General features: G+C 40.7%; 1 protein-coding gene across 2 annotated transcripts in view; it reads right to left on the minus strand.

Annotated features, from left to right (window-relative positions):
* The window catches only part of TMEM161B (transmembrane protein 161B), a 51,294-nt gene extending 43,924 nt beyond the window's left edge, over window positions 1-7,370 (minus strand). For both annotated transcript variants that reach the window (XM_082335921.1, XM_082335920.1), the window contains exon 1: window positions 6,829-7,370. In XM_082335921.1, coding sequence (XP_082192047.1) covers window positions 6,829-6,831 — 3 coding nt within the window. In that variant the 5' untranslated portion in view covers window positions 6,832-7,370. The remainder of the gene's footprint in view (window positions 1-6,828) is intronic.
* Between the last annotated feature and the right edge of the window lie 10,406 nt (window positions 7,371-17,776).

A 17,776-nucleotide genomic window follows, 5' to 3' on the forward strand; every position in this document is an offset into this window, starting at 1 on the left:
GCCAAGTCCCTGCTGTCAAAACCTGCTATGCAACCAGTTGTTAACCTACAGGATCCACCATTCATCAGCCTTCCGCCTCCTCCCCAGCAATCCCTTCTTTTGTCTTAAATATTGTACTAAGCAAAGTTCTTCGCTTTTCTCCCTTCAATGCCTTTTTTTAAAAAAAATCAGAAATTGTGTCAATACTGCTTTTATGAAAAATTATAGGCAGGTGAAATGTTACAGGTGATGTCCAGTATCCTCCTTAATAAAACATGATTGAGGGAGATTAAGATAGCATAAATTACCTTTCAGCATTTGTAAACACTTTCAGAATGTTACCACACATCTCATAACAAAATGTCAAGTATCATTTAGAAGCACTTGTTACTTCTTTATAACTTGAAATAACACCACTGGTTTTTTTTCTTTCTAGATATCATTAAGTCTCTTCAATATTCAAGCCTCTCTTTGCTAACCCCTCCTCCCTCCTTTAAATTTCTACTGCTCCTTTACGTTGGTGCCATCAACTCTTTGAGGTACCTCAAAAAGTAAGACCTCACTCTTGCTTATGCTCCGTGTCACCAAGACCAGGGATCGAGATCAGGATTGAAAGCTGTATGATGTATTATTTTAAACACTCTACCTTTATTAGGGATTGTTTGCATCTTGGAGTCCCATGCGTAAGATTACTCAAACTAATTCCCTACCTAAGGGAAAGTGTACTTAAAATGAAAGGAAGTGTTATTAAAACAAGCTGCCTGCTTAATATATTTAAGTTACTAAATTGCTCAGAAAGTATATACTCTTTAATTTGTTTACAAAACAAACCATACATTTTAAAATCAAATGTTTATGCTGACCACCTCATGATAAGCCTAATCACTTCCCCACAATGTGAGAGAGAAAACATTGTCCCTCCATCTAGCCTGCCTACTAAGCCATGATCCTCAGAGTTCACTATCCCAGCATCAAGCTGCATTAATATTTCTCTAGAATAAAGTTTTTATCAGAAGGACTGCCTAATGAGGTGCAATGTGTCTCTTTAATTACTCCTAGGGCTTCCTATTTGTAAGGGAAAGAAAACGACTTTTTAACTCAAGATAACAGGAGATAACAATAAGGCAGTTATTTTTTATACAGGGTAGGAGGTCTACTAGCTGAGCTAAAATACTTACAATTCAACAGAATATTTAGAAGTGCACCTACAGAAACTCATTTCCTTACTCAAGTGAAGGCTGCAAGTTGTAACTGAACCCATTAGGATCATTTCATCTTAAGCCACTGAATGTCTCTCTGCATCCTCCCCACCCCTTTTCAGCAGAAATTCATGGTCCTCACTCCCATAAAGGTTACTGCTGTATTTCTTAAAAAGAGAAATACCTACAAAAATATTTCAGCTTACAACTGAAAATAACCTAGCACATTTTAAGCCATTAAAAAAAAAATTAAAAAAAAAAACCCACCATGGTATCCCTAATATTAATTTTAAATCTTTGTGGTGGAAATATTCTTCTGGTATTTTTCTACAAGCAATTAAAAAAATGGATATACCTACTCCCCTGATCAGGGCATTTTTCTCTTGATTCCTGAAGGTTAGTAATCAACCATGAGCAATATGTTAACAGAGTAAAGCTGTCACATGACATTAAAAAAATTCCACTGCATTAATCTTCTTGCAATCAGCCAAGAACACATGGCAGAAGAATACAGTAAGTGATACAACCACTCAAAATAACATGCTACGAGTAAAGCACAACATTTTGCCAACTCTACTCTTTTTGCCTGTACATGGTTATACACTACTTATATGTTTATCAATACACTCTGGAAAAATCTACAACATCCCAAACTATCTCATATTACAACACTAAAACATATTTTTGTTTTTCCCCCTACACAAAACCAGAAAATACAGGGTTCATTCCAATTCAGGCTCTGTCTAGATCAAGTCTCCCACACACTTTTAAGTCTTCCCATTACAATTAGTATCAGTTTAAATTCAAAACCACTCATTTCAGGAACATGAATGAAGATTAGGTGTTGGTTGCCACGAATATCTTACATCCTCTACTTGCCATACTCTAAATTAGAGGACACAGTGTTTAGAATTTAGCCAGGAATCCACAACTTCAACAAAAAAAATCTAGCCCTGCTTAATAGAGTATGATACATGTTTGAGGGAGAAGATGCTCAAGGGCAAAGTCCACAATCACATGTGGGCTGTAAGGGTGTCTGGTGAACAAATCCTGGAACCCATCAACTCATGTGATCTGTGATAGAGTAATTGAGCACACAGTCATTGACAGGCTTGACTCAAAAGTAATAGAAGCATTATTCACCTCTTAGAGATGAGGAACTGCTGCACAGATTAAATAAAGTGTCTGCAGTTACAGTTTGTGGACAATGACATTATTTGAATCCATTTCATAAGACCTTCGGCATCCTCTGATTCCACATGCATCCATGTCCCTGTCACGCTTCAGCTTCGAAGCTTGGAATTTGAAATCCCAATTAAAGACACTGGAGAGAGAAGTCAGTATCTCGCTGGTCAGAGACATTTCTGTTAATCTGTATAATGCCAAGAAGCACTCGGCCCAAAGGAAAGATGACTACATAAGACAGTTAAGTCAGTTTCTCTGCAAAACAGAGGCTGGCAAGCAACCTTGTGGCCAAAGATGAGACTGAAATAGTAGAGACAGGTAGGGACTACACTGTCTAATAAACTGCAGTCTGGCTGCATTTCTGTGACAGAGAAAGGTCTTTGGTTAGAGGTGTCTGAAAAATCTTGAGCACTGTGCTCAGTTCCAGGACCCTCAGTAAGTACCGCATGCTTACTTTGGCTTGTGCAACACAGCATATGTTTTAGAAGAAAGCTTTTAATAAAACATAGCAGAGAATGCATAAGTGGTCTACAAGAGAAGTGTTAGCAGCTACATTAAAGGGAAGATTGCCAGGTTTCTTAAAATCATGAAGAAAAGAGGACAGGTCCAAAAGGCAACAGTATAAGGTTGAATGAACTGTAACCTAGACTTTGGTTTTCACAGTCTCTACCTTTTATCCTACACACCTGGAGACCCAGTTGCTGATAATTAGGAGAACAAAAAGTAAGACTAAGCAATTAAGATAAAGTTACAATATTCTTATCTACAAGTTAAGTGCACCTACAACACACCAATGGCTATCTCAGAATAGTAACCAAAACAAACAAATTTTTAAAAGTACTTCTGCCTAAGGGACATTTTTCCTTTCATTGTGAATTGATTTACAGAACATGCAGAACAAAGATAGACAAAGTTAATAGTTTTATGCCAAGACACTGCTCCAGCCTCCACATTTTGACCCTGCCCAAGGTTATTCTCCCACACCTGTAGTAACAGGTCAGGTTTTTCCCTCTTTTTTTTCCCCTTACCACATACCTAAATATTACAAATAATTCAAACACCTAGTTTTACATGGGACTTTGAAACTACTTGTTCTCTAACAATAACCATCTCTTCCATTGCAAGACAAGGGCCTTGAGCTGAAGCCAACTGCTGTATGCACCAGGACTGCAGCAGCAATACAACTGCAGGCCTGAAAAAACAGCTAGTAGGATCCTGTTTACAAATTCACCTTCAGAAATGCAATGCCAGATACTTACTTACTGAAGTGGCAAGTCTTGTAAAAATAAGATTTTTACACAAGTGCACTGGAGTATTTTATAGGTGTTAATTCAAGGCACATCAATCTCTTTCAATGGTAGCACACAAACATACTAACAAGGTTGAAAATTTTCAAACAAGAAATGGAAAAGCTTTTGTATTAGTAGCGACCAGCAAGATCTCTCAGAGAATATAACAAATGCTCTTATCTTCTGCAATTCCAAAAGTGCAATGGTATTTGTTTAGCTTCTAGGCTTCATCGATACAACCTATCTGAAATGCCATTTAATAGATGACACGTTATTGCTCGTAATTAGATGAGACTTTTCCATATGCAAAATTTTCTCCATATGTATACGTCCATGCCTAAACTGCAGCTTGCAAAAGCAAGACAGTGCTCTCCTGAAATATAAATGCAATTAAAAATTGTTTGCTAAACAGTATAAAACATTGTACTGGATGGCCAAAAGTGAGCTCACCATACTACAAAGTCTTAAAATGAATGCTTCCTGTGAAAAAGACTACTTTCACAAAATGCCTATATTCAGAATGGTATCTTGTATAGTTGGCAATCTGAGGCAGTTCAGATCTTATGATTTGTAAAAATGAGACATTCATAAGCTAGTTCTGGGAAAGAAATCTATGCCAAGAGACCTCTTCAAGTTTGGATTTTTATTTTTTTCTTTTGTCACCACCAAGTTTTCCCTGAATTTGTATCTTCCTACACCCATCACTGTTTACAACACAGCAGAGATGAACAAAAAGATGCACAAAGTGGCATGAAGAACATACAAGGAATTCAGGACTACCACCAAACTGCTCAGCTTCGCAGGTCTTCCCCACCCAAAGGTCACTTCCCTCTTGAGCAGTGCCTTTCCACATATTCAAAGAAAAGCCATAAACTGCTAGATGGAAGCAGCCACCAGCAGCATGACTCCCTTTGAAATAAGGTGTTTTGCTTAAAACCAAAACTACATTCCAGTCAGTCAACTGTATCTTACCTGACAGTCTTGCTTCTTTTTCCCCTGAGGCTCTCTAAGCACAAAGATTACAGTACTAGTGATCATTAGGCAAATCAAGTTATTGCTATAGAAATCTCATGACCAGAACAAAGGCATTTATAAAATCGCAGACTTATCATTATTACTGAAGAAGCCAATACAGAATGTCTGTTGTGCAGAACACCAATACGTATCCAACGTATTATTAAATTACAAGTAAAACCAGTTCAGAGAACTGATCTACTACAAAGGAAAAAAGGTTATATTCTATTAGTACTATTCAAGAATTTTAAAAAAACAGTTTACCCATACTTCCCCAATTAACACAAGTAGGAACTACGGAAGCTCTCACTCTCCAGAACATTTGCTTTTTTAAATAGCAGGCCTTGCCATTACAGGAATCATTCCAAGTATAAAAAGTGAAAAGTCTTTAATGCTTCTGCTGAACAGTCTAAAACACCATGGCCTTACATAGTATTAAGATACTTGTGCAGAACTTAAAGTTGTGAGCATAACTGGCATTGCAACTACATAGATGAGTCCTGGCGGTCACAACTTGGCAGAGCACTGCCAGTAAATTGTTTTGATGACTTGATTTATAAGCCTCTTGATGCAAAAGAAACTGATGAACATTTCACTCTCCTGTTGCTTTGGAACTGGAGAATACGGCTTTCAAACAGCATAAAAGTAGACTATCATCTTTTTACTTTGCTTACGTCATGGAATCACACACAAAGATAATTTGTCCATAGTGCCAGCAACTCGCAAAGAAAATTGGACCTGATTTTTCAACCCCATCAGGCAACAGAAACAAGCACTCAGTTTATTTAAATAAGGACCTACGCTGAGAGAAAAAGCTGTACGTGCAACTTTCCAAAAGTAGCTTCAAATACAGAGCTAGACAACAGCACCCATGCACTCCTACAAATGACGGGAGTTTCTCAAGACCTTTTGATTAAATATTGTAACCGCTACAGAAAAAAAAAAAAAAAATTGGAGGAAAAGACATAATGAGAAAAAACCCTGAACAGTTCCTTTCAGATTTCAAAACACACACTATTGAAAAATACCATAGTAAAATCAGGTGATTACATCTTTAAATATTAGAATAGTTAAAAGTCAGATTTTACTCAAAGCATAACTCTAAAGTGTATTGCCTAAGCAAGACTTCCATCATTTGAACAAACACCATGTCACCATAGTTAAAATGACACATTGACATTTATATCCATATGGAGGAGAAATATATGTATTAATGGCACATGCAAAATATGTTTTTGTACCTGCACTCACGTATCCCTATGGTGGTCCATATATCTCATAACTGTAAAATAAGTATGTTAAAAGCAGAACCAATCAACTCCAGTGTTCTAAATGTTAACTAAGACCTAAATACAAAATTTAGCTTAATGAAGAGGTCCGTTTATTAAATACACAGCCTCCATTATTTAAGCTACAGATATCCAACAAGCTTATGTCGTTAGCAGCAATTACACCAGTCAAAGTTTGCTCTTCCGTTACTGTCTATATTTTGAGAAGTTAATTTACTACGCATTTTGCCAAGTGCAATAAGTTGTGTCTGCGCTAAAACATCTGTCGAGAAAAACACTGTGAGGCAGGGTTTTTCATAAACCCAACATATTCACGTGCTGCCACAGCATACACTACAGCTGTGATGTAACCCAGAGCACTGAAAATGAACTGGTAGTAACGAAAACCAAAGTGTTTGGCAAAGTTTTCTGGATACATTCAAGACCACAGGTAATTAAATTATCTATTTACAGGCGGCCTACGGCAGACGCGAACAGATAGCTCCATATACTTATAAAAGCACACCTTAAACCTGATACAGACCATAAAGCGTAGCGGCTCACTCTACTGCGCAGTGGAAAAGCAGTGAAGAAGGAAATAACCACTGGGAAGTGGGTGTAAGGTCGCAGTGAGGAAGCAAACGGCAGCCTATTTCCTTAATGACTGCTAATAACTAATACTAATAAATGAGACCAACCGCCTCCTCCCCGCCCCAGCCGCCTCCAAACCTGTTCCCGCAGCCGAGGCGGCCAGCGCCGGGGCGGAAGGCCCTCAGCCCCGAGCCGCAGGACACCCGCGGAGCGCGGCGGGCCCTCGGGCTCAGCCCGGCCGGCCTCGTCCCACGGCGTCCCGCCGCCCGACACCCTCCCCCCTCCCCGCGCTGCCCCGCTCACCATGGTGCTCCAGCCGGTCCCTCCTGCCGCCGCCGCCGCCGCCGCTCCAGCCGCCCGGCCCGGCCCCGCTCCCAGCACATAAATCCGCCGCCGCTCCCGCCGCCCCGCCGGCTCCCGCCCGGCGCACGCCTCGCCGCGGAGGTCAAGCCAGGACCCCGCCAGCCCGAGGCCCCCCACCCTGAGCTGTCCAACCAACTGCTTGTACGGAACGAGCAGCGGCGCGCCGAGATCGTGCCCCGGCCGTCACCCCCGCGCTTGCCGTTCCGCCATCGCGGGCGGAGAGGAAGGCGGAGGGGGGAGGCGCCCGCCGGAGCGCACCGGCCGCCGGTCTCTTTGCGTGAGCCCCGTCAGGCACTGCGTGGGCAGCCGGAGGAGGGCAAGGCACCGGCGCGACCCGGGCCACGTGACACGGGAGGTCGCCCCCAGAGCGCTGACTTCCCTACTCGGCCCGGCCGCGGGGAGCCCCGCGAACCGGCGGCGGAGTCGGCGTCCACCGGGAGAGAAACGGGGACGTGGCGGGGGGTGATGACACAGGTTCAGCAGCTGGGCGAAGGGAGGGAGCACGGCGGGGCATCCGCGCATGCGCCCTGGTCTCCCCCTCCCGCGCTGGCGGCGCGGGGGCGCATGCGCAGAGGTGGAGGATGAGGCCGGAAGCGCTGGCGAGGGCGGCGGGGAGGTGGGGGTTCTCTCAGCCGAAACGGCGCCACGGCTTTCCTGTAAACGCGGCCGCTTTAGGCGTAACGCCGCGCTCCGTCATGCGTGAACTGGAAGCTGAAGCGCAAGCATTCCGCTTGAACGGATAAATAGTCTTTTTATAGAAAATATTTATCAACATCTGTTGGTATTTTGACAAGCTTTACCTGCCTTTCCCAAGAGGGGGATTCACAATGAGTATAGATCCTGCTCCAAGCAGAAATACCTAGGAAAAGACAATCTAGTGACATCTTAACAACTGTCATGGAGACTTACAAACGCTGACATTTTGACATTTTTAATTGTTCCTTTGAAATATGTGGCGGCTAAAAGAAAAACGCAACAAAACCCACTGAACATCACAATACTAAGCAAACAGATTTCAAAGGAAATCCTCTCAGATACGAGAGATTATAGTACCAAGGACAAAGACAAGACAGTTTTGACCTATTCGAACCATTTCATTTTAGTCAATGAGTCTTGGGCTTCCCAGTTTATTGATGCTAATTTGGTGACATTTATGGCAAATGCAGCATGGTAGAAAAGAGCGTTGTCAAGTTAAGAAAATAACAAACTGTAAAGGCGTTCTGTTTGCACCATTACTCATGTTCCTGGCATACAGAGAATACTAAAGAAAATTACTAAGTCCTTAAAAAAGCAAACTTAACGACTGAAAAGCGTTAATCTTGTTAGTGTAGGAAGAGTAAGATATCAGGTGCTTTTGGATAGCAACCGATTTGAGACACATTTAACACTTCTGAATGTAGAAGTCTCAAAAGTGTGTGTCTTAAAGGACATTCATAACTTGCTTGTGGAACTTTGGCAGGAGATTTCGTGGCTGATAAGAATTTGGTGGCATTTTATGAAAAATAAGCAATCTAAATTGATAACAAGCGGAGCTGTTTCACTAACTGAAACAAGAATTACCTATTGGTTGGCTTGAACTCTTTAACAAGCATGAGTTTAGAGCCCTAGTGTTTTAATTCTAGTATTGTTTAAAGGGTATTTAACAAAAACAATCAGTATTCACACAAAAATGAGGCCAAAGCTGTTGTAATCGCTATGCAACAATGGATTTTTTGAAAGGATCTATATGGGCTGAGTAGGACCTTTGCAGCGAGCAAGCTAAAAAAGATTGTCCCATGCATTATTAAGTGCCACTGATACAAACACGGTCTCACCTGTGCTGCTGCTCTCCTCGACCCTCTCGTCTCACACGGCGTGCAAGTTTTAAGAAACCCATTAGAGCAGACACAGCCTTGCTGCCCGTGGATACAAGGCTGGGTTAGGCGGGACATGTATACCTCATTCTTCAGGAAACAGGCAAGGTTCCCCAAAAATACCTAGCCATTTCTAGACTTTCAACTCTGGTCTCAGCAGCCTCTCTGTTCTCTATATCCCACATCGCTAAACTCTCTTCCTCCAGGTTACTGTTTCCTCCCCCACACCAAGTATTCTTTAACCTCCACAGGAAAAAATCAAATTTTTGTGTAACATGCAATATGTGATATGGCAACTATCACGGCTTAAACTCTCCTTCAGGTCTAAGCAGATGTAAGCTTTCCAGTTTTGCCGAATATATGCTGAGATAACATCATTAGGGGTTCAGAAAAATTTTCCGTGTGTAAGAAGGACCAGGACTCACAACGCTAACAAGCTCTGAGAACGTTTTCATGACAATCTCGATGGGCTCCTTCCTTAAGCTTGGTATTAGAGCTGATCACTGTCCTGCCTTCTTTACAAAGAGCATTTCCACTGCTGTGATTCAAGACGAGCTGTTTCATCAGCAGTTTAAGTGCATGTGACCGTTGTGAGGCTGTGCCACAGGTCTTATTCTGCTGCCGTGGCCACGCGGGTAATGACTTTGAGAAAAGAGAGTGAGGGAGACAACATCATCTTGATCAGATTTAGTGAGAAAATATCTAAACAGGGTCCTTCGGCCTTTGAAAGTTCCTCGTGTTGTCACAGTTAATGTGTTGTCAAGGATCATCCTCACTTTTGTATCCAGCAGACCCTTACATCATTGGGGCTATAGAGGAAGCTTAACAGGGCTGTGGCACGTTTGTTTCTAATCACAACTACGTTATGAAATAACTTTGCCCTCTCTGATATGGCAGCAGTCTTGCTGAGTCTCAAGGAAATGGAGAGGAGGAAAACTTCTAGCAAGGAGATTCCCCTTTTTCAAGTCAAGTGCAAAGGAGATCTAATCTCATGGTTATCTGTGGGACAGCACTTTGCTGTCAGGAGTTGGGGGGCTTCAGTGACTTCCATCTGATCCTCATCATCTGAAAGTGATAAAATGTTATAAACGTTTTTGAAGATGCATTTTATCTCACAGCTTCCCACACAGCAAAAAGCCCAAGGAATCTTCCTCTGGAAAATGAGCCTGCAAGGAGCTGAAACACTTACAGACACTTGAGAAGTCTGTAATGTAATGCTAAAGCAAAGCAACCGAGCTGCTGAAAGAAAATTTAAAAGAATTTTTATTATAATACCATCTACAGTTCCTAGATGACAGGATGGTAAGCAGAAGGTAAGTTTAGATCAACAAAGGCCAAGTAACCTAATAAAAAAAAAAACAAAAACAGGATGCAGTTACTTAGCAACATTTTAGAGCAAGGTGCAGGAAAAAATAAGAGCTTCATTTCCTGTGATATACTGGGATTTGAGTTATCTAGCATAAGCCAAAACATAAAACATACTAGAAATTTCCTGTGTTCTTCTGAATCAAGCACAGAGACATATTTAAGGAATCTCTTCTTCCAGCTGCGCAACTGTTATTCCACAAAGGATGAACAAGAGCTGCTTGAAGAAATGAATATTCCTGTCTGTTTTCCTAGGTTTGTGGAAGTCGTGCCTCTCATTAGATCTATGAGAAAAATTAAAGAACATCTTTGCTTGCTCTGAAGAATTTGTTCCACAGAGTGAAGCAGAGCCAGCTGTAAGACTTCTAAAAGTTGTTATGAAATATAACACCAGGTTTATCACTTACAGTATATCTGTAAGGCTTATGGTTCACATTTGGATGGCCTGAATACCTCCTGAGTCTCTCTGGCTAATTATTGAAGAGGTTTAACTGCCTCTGACAGTCATTCAGAGATCTGAATCAGATACTGAACAGTCTGCCCCCTGCTCACCCACTGAAACTTGGGTGCAATTTTGGCCACCTGAAAATTTTCCTTTATTTTCCCTGGTTCTGTCAAGGCCCTGAATGCACCAATAGGCGCTACTCTTCCTTACCAGTACCATAGCTTGGCGGTCTCTCATGTATTTGGCATTAAAGTTTACCCACCAGATAAGGGAAGTTGCTATGATTTTGTCAACAGCATTCTAAGATAAAGCCGGGGCTGATGTTTATGTTAAATGCTTTTAAAATCGCTGGGATTCTCCATAGGTGAATAGATACCTGTAGATATGTGAAAATTTACAGTTCTATATCAGTACAAAGTTATTTATGAAGGGAACAATGAGAACACATGTCATTGCAATGTGTTCTGTTTATTCTTAACTTTCCTTTTTTTTTTTGATACTTTCCATTTTTGTAAGGAGAAGACTATTAAGAGACTCACTTAAAGCCTAATTCGACACAGGAGAGGATATTGAAGAAAAATGGTGCCAAAACCGTCAAAATCTGTTCCAGAGAGGTCTCATTAGTTTCCTTTTTGGAAGACAGCATGTCAGACTGTAAAGTTTCCATTTAGATGAATAATTCTGAATCTTCTGAGTAAAACCAAAATATTTCCCAGCATTTTAAAATAAAAACATAGGCATTTAGCATACAAAATGGGAGGGGACTTACCTGGTGGTTCTTTTGACTTAGGTGGGTGGCTGCTCAGCTTATTTAAACTAGTTCTGTGAATAGTGGGGCTAATGAAGCTTGGTTTCCTGTGGATTTCTATCATCTCATGATTGATAGATTAGAAATGCAAGTTTTTGTTTTAAGAGTGTGTCTGTGTGGGGCATTTGCACTGTCTCTGGCCTACAGTCAGGCAGTGTAATTATAATTGAGAATTTTACTTTACAAATGTGTTTGATACAGGCCAGTGGGTTCCAAACCGAATGAAAAATCACTTAGCAGCGTACAAGCAGACAGATTCACACATCCATATGAATTTACATATGGCCACACTGCAGGACCATAGATGCCTTATTCGTATAGGAAATCAGATGGGAGAGAAAACACTTGTATTTGTGCCAGCGGTGTGTTCATGTCACCTGTTTTACTGTGCCATGAGACAGAAACTTATGACCTCAAAGGCTGTGGGTTCATTTTTGTGTGTGCGTGTGTGTGTATGCAGCAAGTTGCCTCACAGGACCTTGGTCTGGGCTGAGTTTTCTGGCTATTAATCCCTACCTCCGACCTCTCTATCCTATTTTGAAATTATGACATCATATTTTAATGATGTATGAAAGTACATCTTTTTATATATTGGTTCCCACAGCTATGCCATGCACACACACATTCACACACATATATGTATTTATATGTATAGAAAACTTCTGTTACCTAAAACACATGCTCTTCCAAATGGGAACACAACAGACAACAGGCTAATCAAACTGTAGGCTCCAAACTTGCCACTTAAAACACTTGCTCCTCTTTTTACCTACTGTGTATCACTTCTAAAGTCATTACTGTTCTGTTCAATTAAGCTAACTTGAAATGTACTTTCTGATAGTGAGCACACATTTCCTTTTTTTCCTAAAAAATCAACTTACTGAGCTGCAAGTACCTTCTTGCTGAGCAGTGCAGTAGAGCTAGAAAGGCCTGTGGTGTGTTATGACTTCACTTAACCACTACATGTTAAAAGAATTTAAATGACTCTGACAGTAGTATTTCCTTTTAAAAAGCACTGAGTGGTTTTGATGTTTTCTTCTTTGTACTGTACCTTAAGATTTCTTCCACATTGTTTTAATATGCACTAAAGTGTTTGAAAAATGGAGTCATAACAGCAGCAATCAGAACATAAATATATCAGCTGTGGGCCAGTACGTGCTACAGTTTCCCAGAGTAGCATTCATGTGTGAAAAATCTTACCATGAGTGAGCAGACTACAAATTGGCAAAATGTTCCAGATGTGTAATGCAAAAAAAGGTGAAGTTCTTTGGCATTTTGGTATTAGAGCTACCAGCAGATGATGAGCAGCACACTCAAATCTCCAGTGCAAGTGGGGAAAAGAGCTTGTGCCGGTTTGCAGGAACTGGACCACTGAAGGTCTTACAGGTCAGAAAGAGAATTTTAAAATCAATTCTCTGCTTCACAGGGAAGCAGTGTAATGAACAAAGTAACTCCGGTGTGTTTGGAAGCTTGGGAGCAAGTTAACAGCCCAGCAGGAGCATTCTTCAAACGCTCGGCAAAAGTGCCATAGGCCTCTGCTCAGTGTCTCAGTTCCTTGGGCATCTAGAAATGTATTCCAAGCTCTTGCAAGTATTATTATGAGCCTTCAGCTGATTCTGTTTTTAAAATAAAAGAAAAAAGTAAACAAAAACTGGACACTCCAAGAATATTCTTCTCCTTTACTTCTATGAATCCAATTAAATAAGCAGTGTTTGCAAGGCTCAGGACTAGGAGTCCTCCACCCCCTATTGATATCCCAAGCACATGCCTCTGCATTCCTCACAAGAGTGATGATTTGTAGAGCTCTAAACCATGAAAGGGGCCCCAGGATGAATGGCCGTGAGCGGGTGGGGATCAGGCAATGACACGTTCTTGTTCTAGTCCCATGCTGTCACAGGGGAGACAAGGGTCAGGAGACAAGTTTCCCCCCGTCCCAGTCCCTGTGCTAGAAGAGGAGATCAAGGTCAGCGATGAATTTTCTACTTCCCTGCGCTGTCTGGGAAGGAGACAGGGCTGGCTCAGTCAGCTGTGTACGAAGCAGCAAGGGCTCCATGCGTGGAAAACCAAGGCTGCTGCCTTTTGTTTTTATTTGTCAGCTCTGGCTACCTTTCCAACAACACCCAAGCAAATCATGTGTGCGATCCACTCTTCAGAAAAATCCCCAAAAGGCAAGTGTTGGGAAACCCGTTCCTGAAGAAGTTAGCTGTCGACATAGCTGAAAGCACTGCTGCTGTCTAATGAGTGAGAGTTAATAAAATGGAGTGGTAAACCAACATGTGAGTTATGAAGATCTTCCCTCACTAATGGGAGTTATCCAGTGTCCCATAGATGCTCATTATGTGTTGTTTATACCCAATAGTAAAGTCTTGCATTGCTGCAGTAGCATTAGCTGGAAGTGATGCTCTGTGATCACAGAATAAAAGCTATCGAGGTGTTTTGTTGCCTGTACTTATCTATCTCTGTATTTTTTTTCTCTCTTTCCTCTCTCTCTCCCTAAGTCTATCAGGGTGTTATTTATAGGAGCGATTCTTCACTTGATTTAAAGGAAACCTTGAAAACATCTCGATATAGGCTGGTTACAAAAAAAATAGGGATGTTAGCATAATGGGCCAAATTAATCCCCAATGTAAATCCATTTATTTCAGCACAGATACACTAAGGATGAATCTGGGTCAAAAATGTCTAAAATAAATGTAGTCGAGATGTAAGGCTCAAATTAAAAAGTGGAACAGAACAGCACATCTGTTGAGTGCTTTCAACTGTGCCCTCCTGTGCCTTATTGTGATTCCAACGTTGCCCTGAGGTAAAAATGTGAAGAACTCTGCCATCGTTCTGTAATGTGAAGTGTCACAGAGGCAGAGTTAGCATTAGTTCTCTGGTATGCAAAGGAGACATCAATGAGTTTTATCAACTGGCTTCGGGTAAATGATGCTGAAACAGTCAGTGTTTCAGTGTTAACCAGGAGTACACAGCTCTGAATGCCGAGACCCTTGAGTTTTGGGACATGTTTGAAAAAGCTGAATGTGTTCAATCGTGCCCTTTTAGTTCTCTGAGATTAAAAGGGAATAATAAGATAAAAATTGAAAAAGATTTACATAAAATAAAAATAGTTCTGCTGGCAAACTCTCTGCTATAGTTGTACCTCCTCTAAAATGATTCTCTAACAGCCTGCAATACTACGGAGCACAGGAAAACTCAAACATACTGGAAGTAAGCATGGTTTTCCTTCTTAAACATTTCAGCCTGTTTCCTAAGGAATTTAACTGTAATCGGTCTGTGTTTGTGTGTGAGTGTGTACATGGTAGTTTCATCATCACTTCACCTTGATACTTGAGAGCTGCTTGTCCAATTCCTACCAAACCTGCCCGAAAGATACGAAGTTCTTACAAGCCTGATGAAAACGTGAAGCCAGCATCAAGAGGAGACCCTCATTATTGCTGCCAGCAAGGGTAGCTCTGCAATGTGAACTCACCCCTTATTAAAATCTACATGGAAGAGCATGCTAAATGCAGGCAAAGCATCAGCTGGCCTTCATATCTTATTCAGACATTAGCAAATCCAAGCACAAGACACAAATACAAAGGAGAGCAGGCTTCATTAGCTCCGCTGCTAATGTGATATTTGTACTTAGACAAATTTGAGTCAGTTGTTTAATAGCACCCTGGAAAAGAAAGTTGGCTGTTTTAAAGTCTTCTTTAGAATTTATGCACTCTCTTTTATGCAATAATCCATCAAGCGTTCTTCACAAATCTTAAAGGCATGTCTGCACCTGGCCTTGCAGATACTCAGAAGTACAGAGAGAGAGAGAGAGAAAGAAATACTATATATGTGTGTGTGTGTATATATGTATGTATGAAGAGCTCTGATACATATCTATGTGTGTGTTCATGTACACATACGTGTGTGTCTGTATACTATGTATGTTTATATTTACAGAAAACTAGACAAACTGCAGTTGCCACCTTCTTAGTTAAAATTTTGAGAATAGGTGTCTCAATTTAGGACTTTGCACTTAGACTCCAGTGAATACTGCTGAGTTGAATCTTTGAAAAGTAAGCCACTTACGTGACCAAAAAACGGATTTATCAAAATGAGTTTGTGTACCTCTTGTGCAAATATTGGTCTTCAGGCAGAAAGACTGCATCAGGCAAGTTCTTCCCTTCCCTCCCCTTCCCTTCCACATCCTCTATTCCAGGTAAGTAGAGGAGTGGACCTTTACGTACGTTGGGCGAGATGAGTCCAGCATGCCTCTGGCATGAGACCACTTGCAAAAGAAAGTGTGTTTTCTCAGTTACAGCCTAAAGACTATGGCCATCTATGTGAAATGAGAAATAAGTTAAATCTGAGACTTCAAAATCATGAAACTGCTGGTGGCAAAATCCTCCCAAGAACAATTTTTGCTTCATGTGTGTCAATTTCCTGGCACTTGGATGCATCTGCATCCTCTGTTGGTGTAAGACTGTTGGAAAACAATAGGTTAATAGCAATTCTGTAATGAAAACTACACACGGCAGCTTAACAGGGAAGGATTCTGATAGGTTTTTTCTGCAGAAAGACTTTGCTGACTATGAGGGGAAAAAGAAGAGCTAAGACAATGCTTAAATAGCCCCTTGGCTTTCAAAATGCTTCTCTATTCACTGCAACCATTTGAGGCTTTTTTCCCCCTTTGTGAGTGTTTTATAAATATTTCAAAGCATTTTGGTTTGGTTGTCTATGGAGGAAGAAAAAAGAAAAAAAACCACAAAAACTAAGTTCGCTACAAAAATGTTTGAACTCAGCCTGGCTGCTGAACAAGAAAGCATTCATAATGGAATATTAGTTCAGAAGTGCTTTGTAAATAGTAATATCAGTTATACACAAGTGGGAACATGTCCAAAAGACAAAAAGTATTTTAGTCATAAAAGTAAACAAACGTAATTGTGAATACATTTGCATTTACACATGCTTAATACAATCTACCCATATAAATTCTGAAGGATTGTAGAGGACAAGAGGAATGTGAACTCCATCCCCAGTAACCCACAAGTAGCAGACAGAATTATGTCAATATTAAATTAGGAGGAAATTAGATCGCACTCTCTCTTCCCTCTTCAAATCTCTGTTCACATCTCACAAGCAGCATTTTGAATCCAGTAGACGCATCCTCCATTTCAGACTCCTGTACATAGCATCTTTAGAAGCATAAGTGTTGCAGAGACATTTACGCTAAGGTCTTTTGGGTGTGAGAGAATTTTTTTAGTTTAAGAGGATGTAAACAGTATCGCTCTCTCGGTAAGTAATGCTATATTTAAAAACCACACTGTAAAAGACAGGAGGAAATCAGAGCATTTTGCCTTTAGACACGATGGGGAACATGTAGCCGAGGCATTCTCTCACACCACTTTTAGTCCTATTTTCTTCTTTCTGTCCCTGTCTTCGGGAGTGGTTTTGATCTTTGCCATGTCTGCGTGAATGCTTATGAAACACTTATTTGTCATGTGTCACTTAGAAAAAACTGATGGAAGTTCTTTTTAGTAATAGCACTTTCCTGGTGCTTCCCTTGTGCTGAAAAACTACAATAGCTTTAGACCTCGCTTGTCCATGTGTCTTTCATTCTAATGTCCTGAAAAAGAGACCTAATAACTAAGTACTAATTATTGATACAAATCAAACAGTAGTCCTGGGAATTTGGTCATAATCTCTTGTGGGCAGCATGATCTTTAAACTCCCTCCTTCTTTATTCTTCGGTCATACTCAATCATCGTTTTGGTATAATTTTTTAAAATTAGTTTTCTGTAAGAAAATGGATACAAACAGAGCAAACAGCTGCCTGAATGTGAGACAACATAGGAGAAGTGAAGATGACATGCTGCCCTTTTGATATGTCTATTCAATATTTACTGTCAACTTCAACTAACATTTATATAATATGAATATTTTAAAACAAACTCATTACTACACCCAAGTACTTAGTTAAGTAAATACATTAGAACCAGCTCCACCCTCCCGTGTTCCTTTAAATACTAGCTAGTTGTCTGGGCAATGAAAGAGCAGAAAATCAGGAACTAATGGAAAATGAAATTGATTTGATAGCTCTGATTTGGCACATTGCTCCTTCATAGCAAGAATTGTTCCTCTTTGTTTACCAGCATATCATGGTTTTTGCCTTAATGGTCAGAGCTAGCATTTTAAAAATTATATGATCATTTTCCAGTTTTTATATGAACTTTTGCTAAGGTGTTTTGGTGTACAAATAGGAAAAATTCAAGACACCAGAGAACCTGTCCTGGAACAGCATGATAGTTGCGTGAATGTGTAAGGGTCATGGCTATGCTTTCAAACTAGGGTTGGTACCCAGAATAAAGATGGAATTATAAATGCTGAAGATTACGGCAGGTACCTAAAACGACCTTATGTTCTGGCATCTCTTTTTTTCCC

Source organism: Platalea leucorodia (genome assembly GCF_965183815.1).
Source record: "Platalea leucorodia genome assembly, chromosome: Z".
Lineage (NCBI taxonomy): Eukaryota > Metazoa > Chordata > Aves > Pelecaniformes > Threskiornithidae > Platalea > Platalea leucorodia.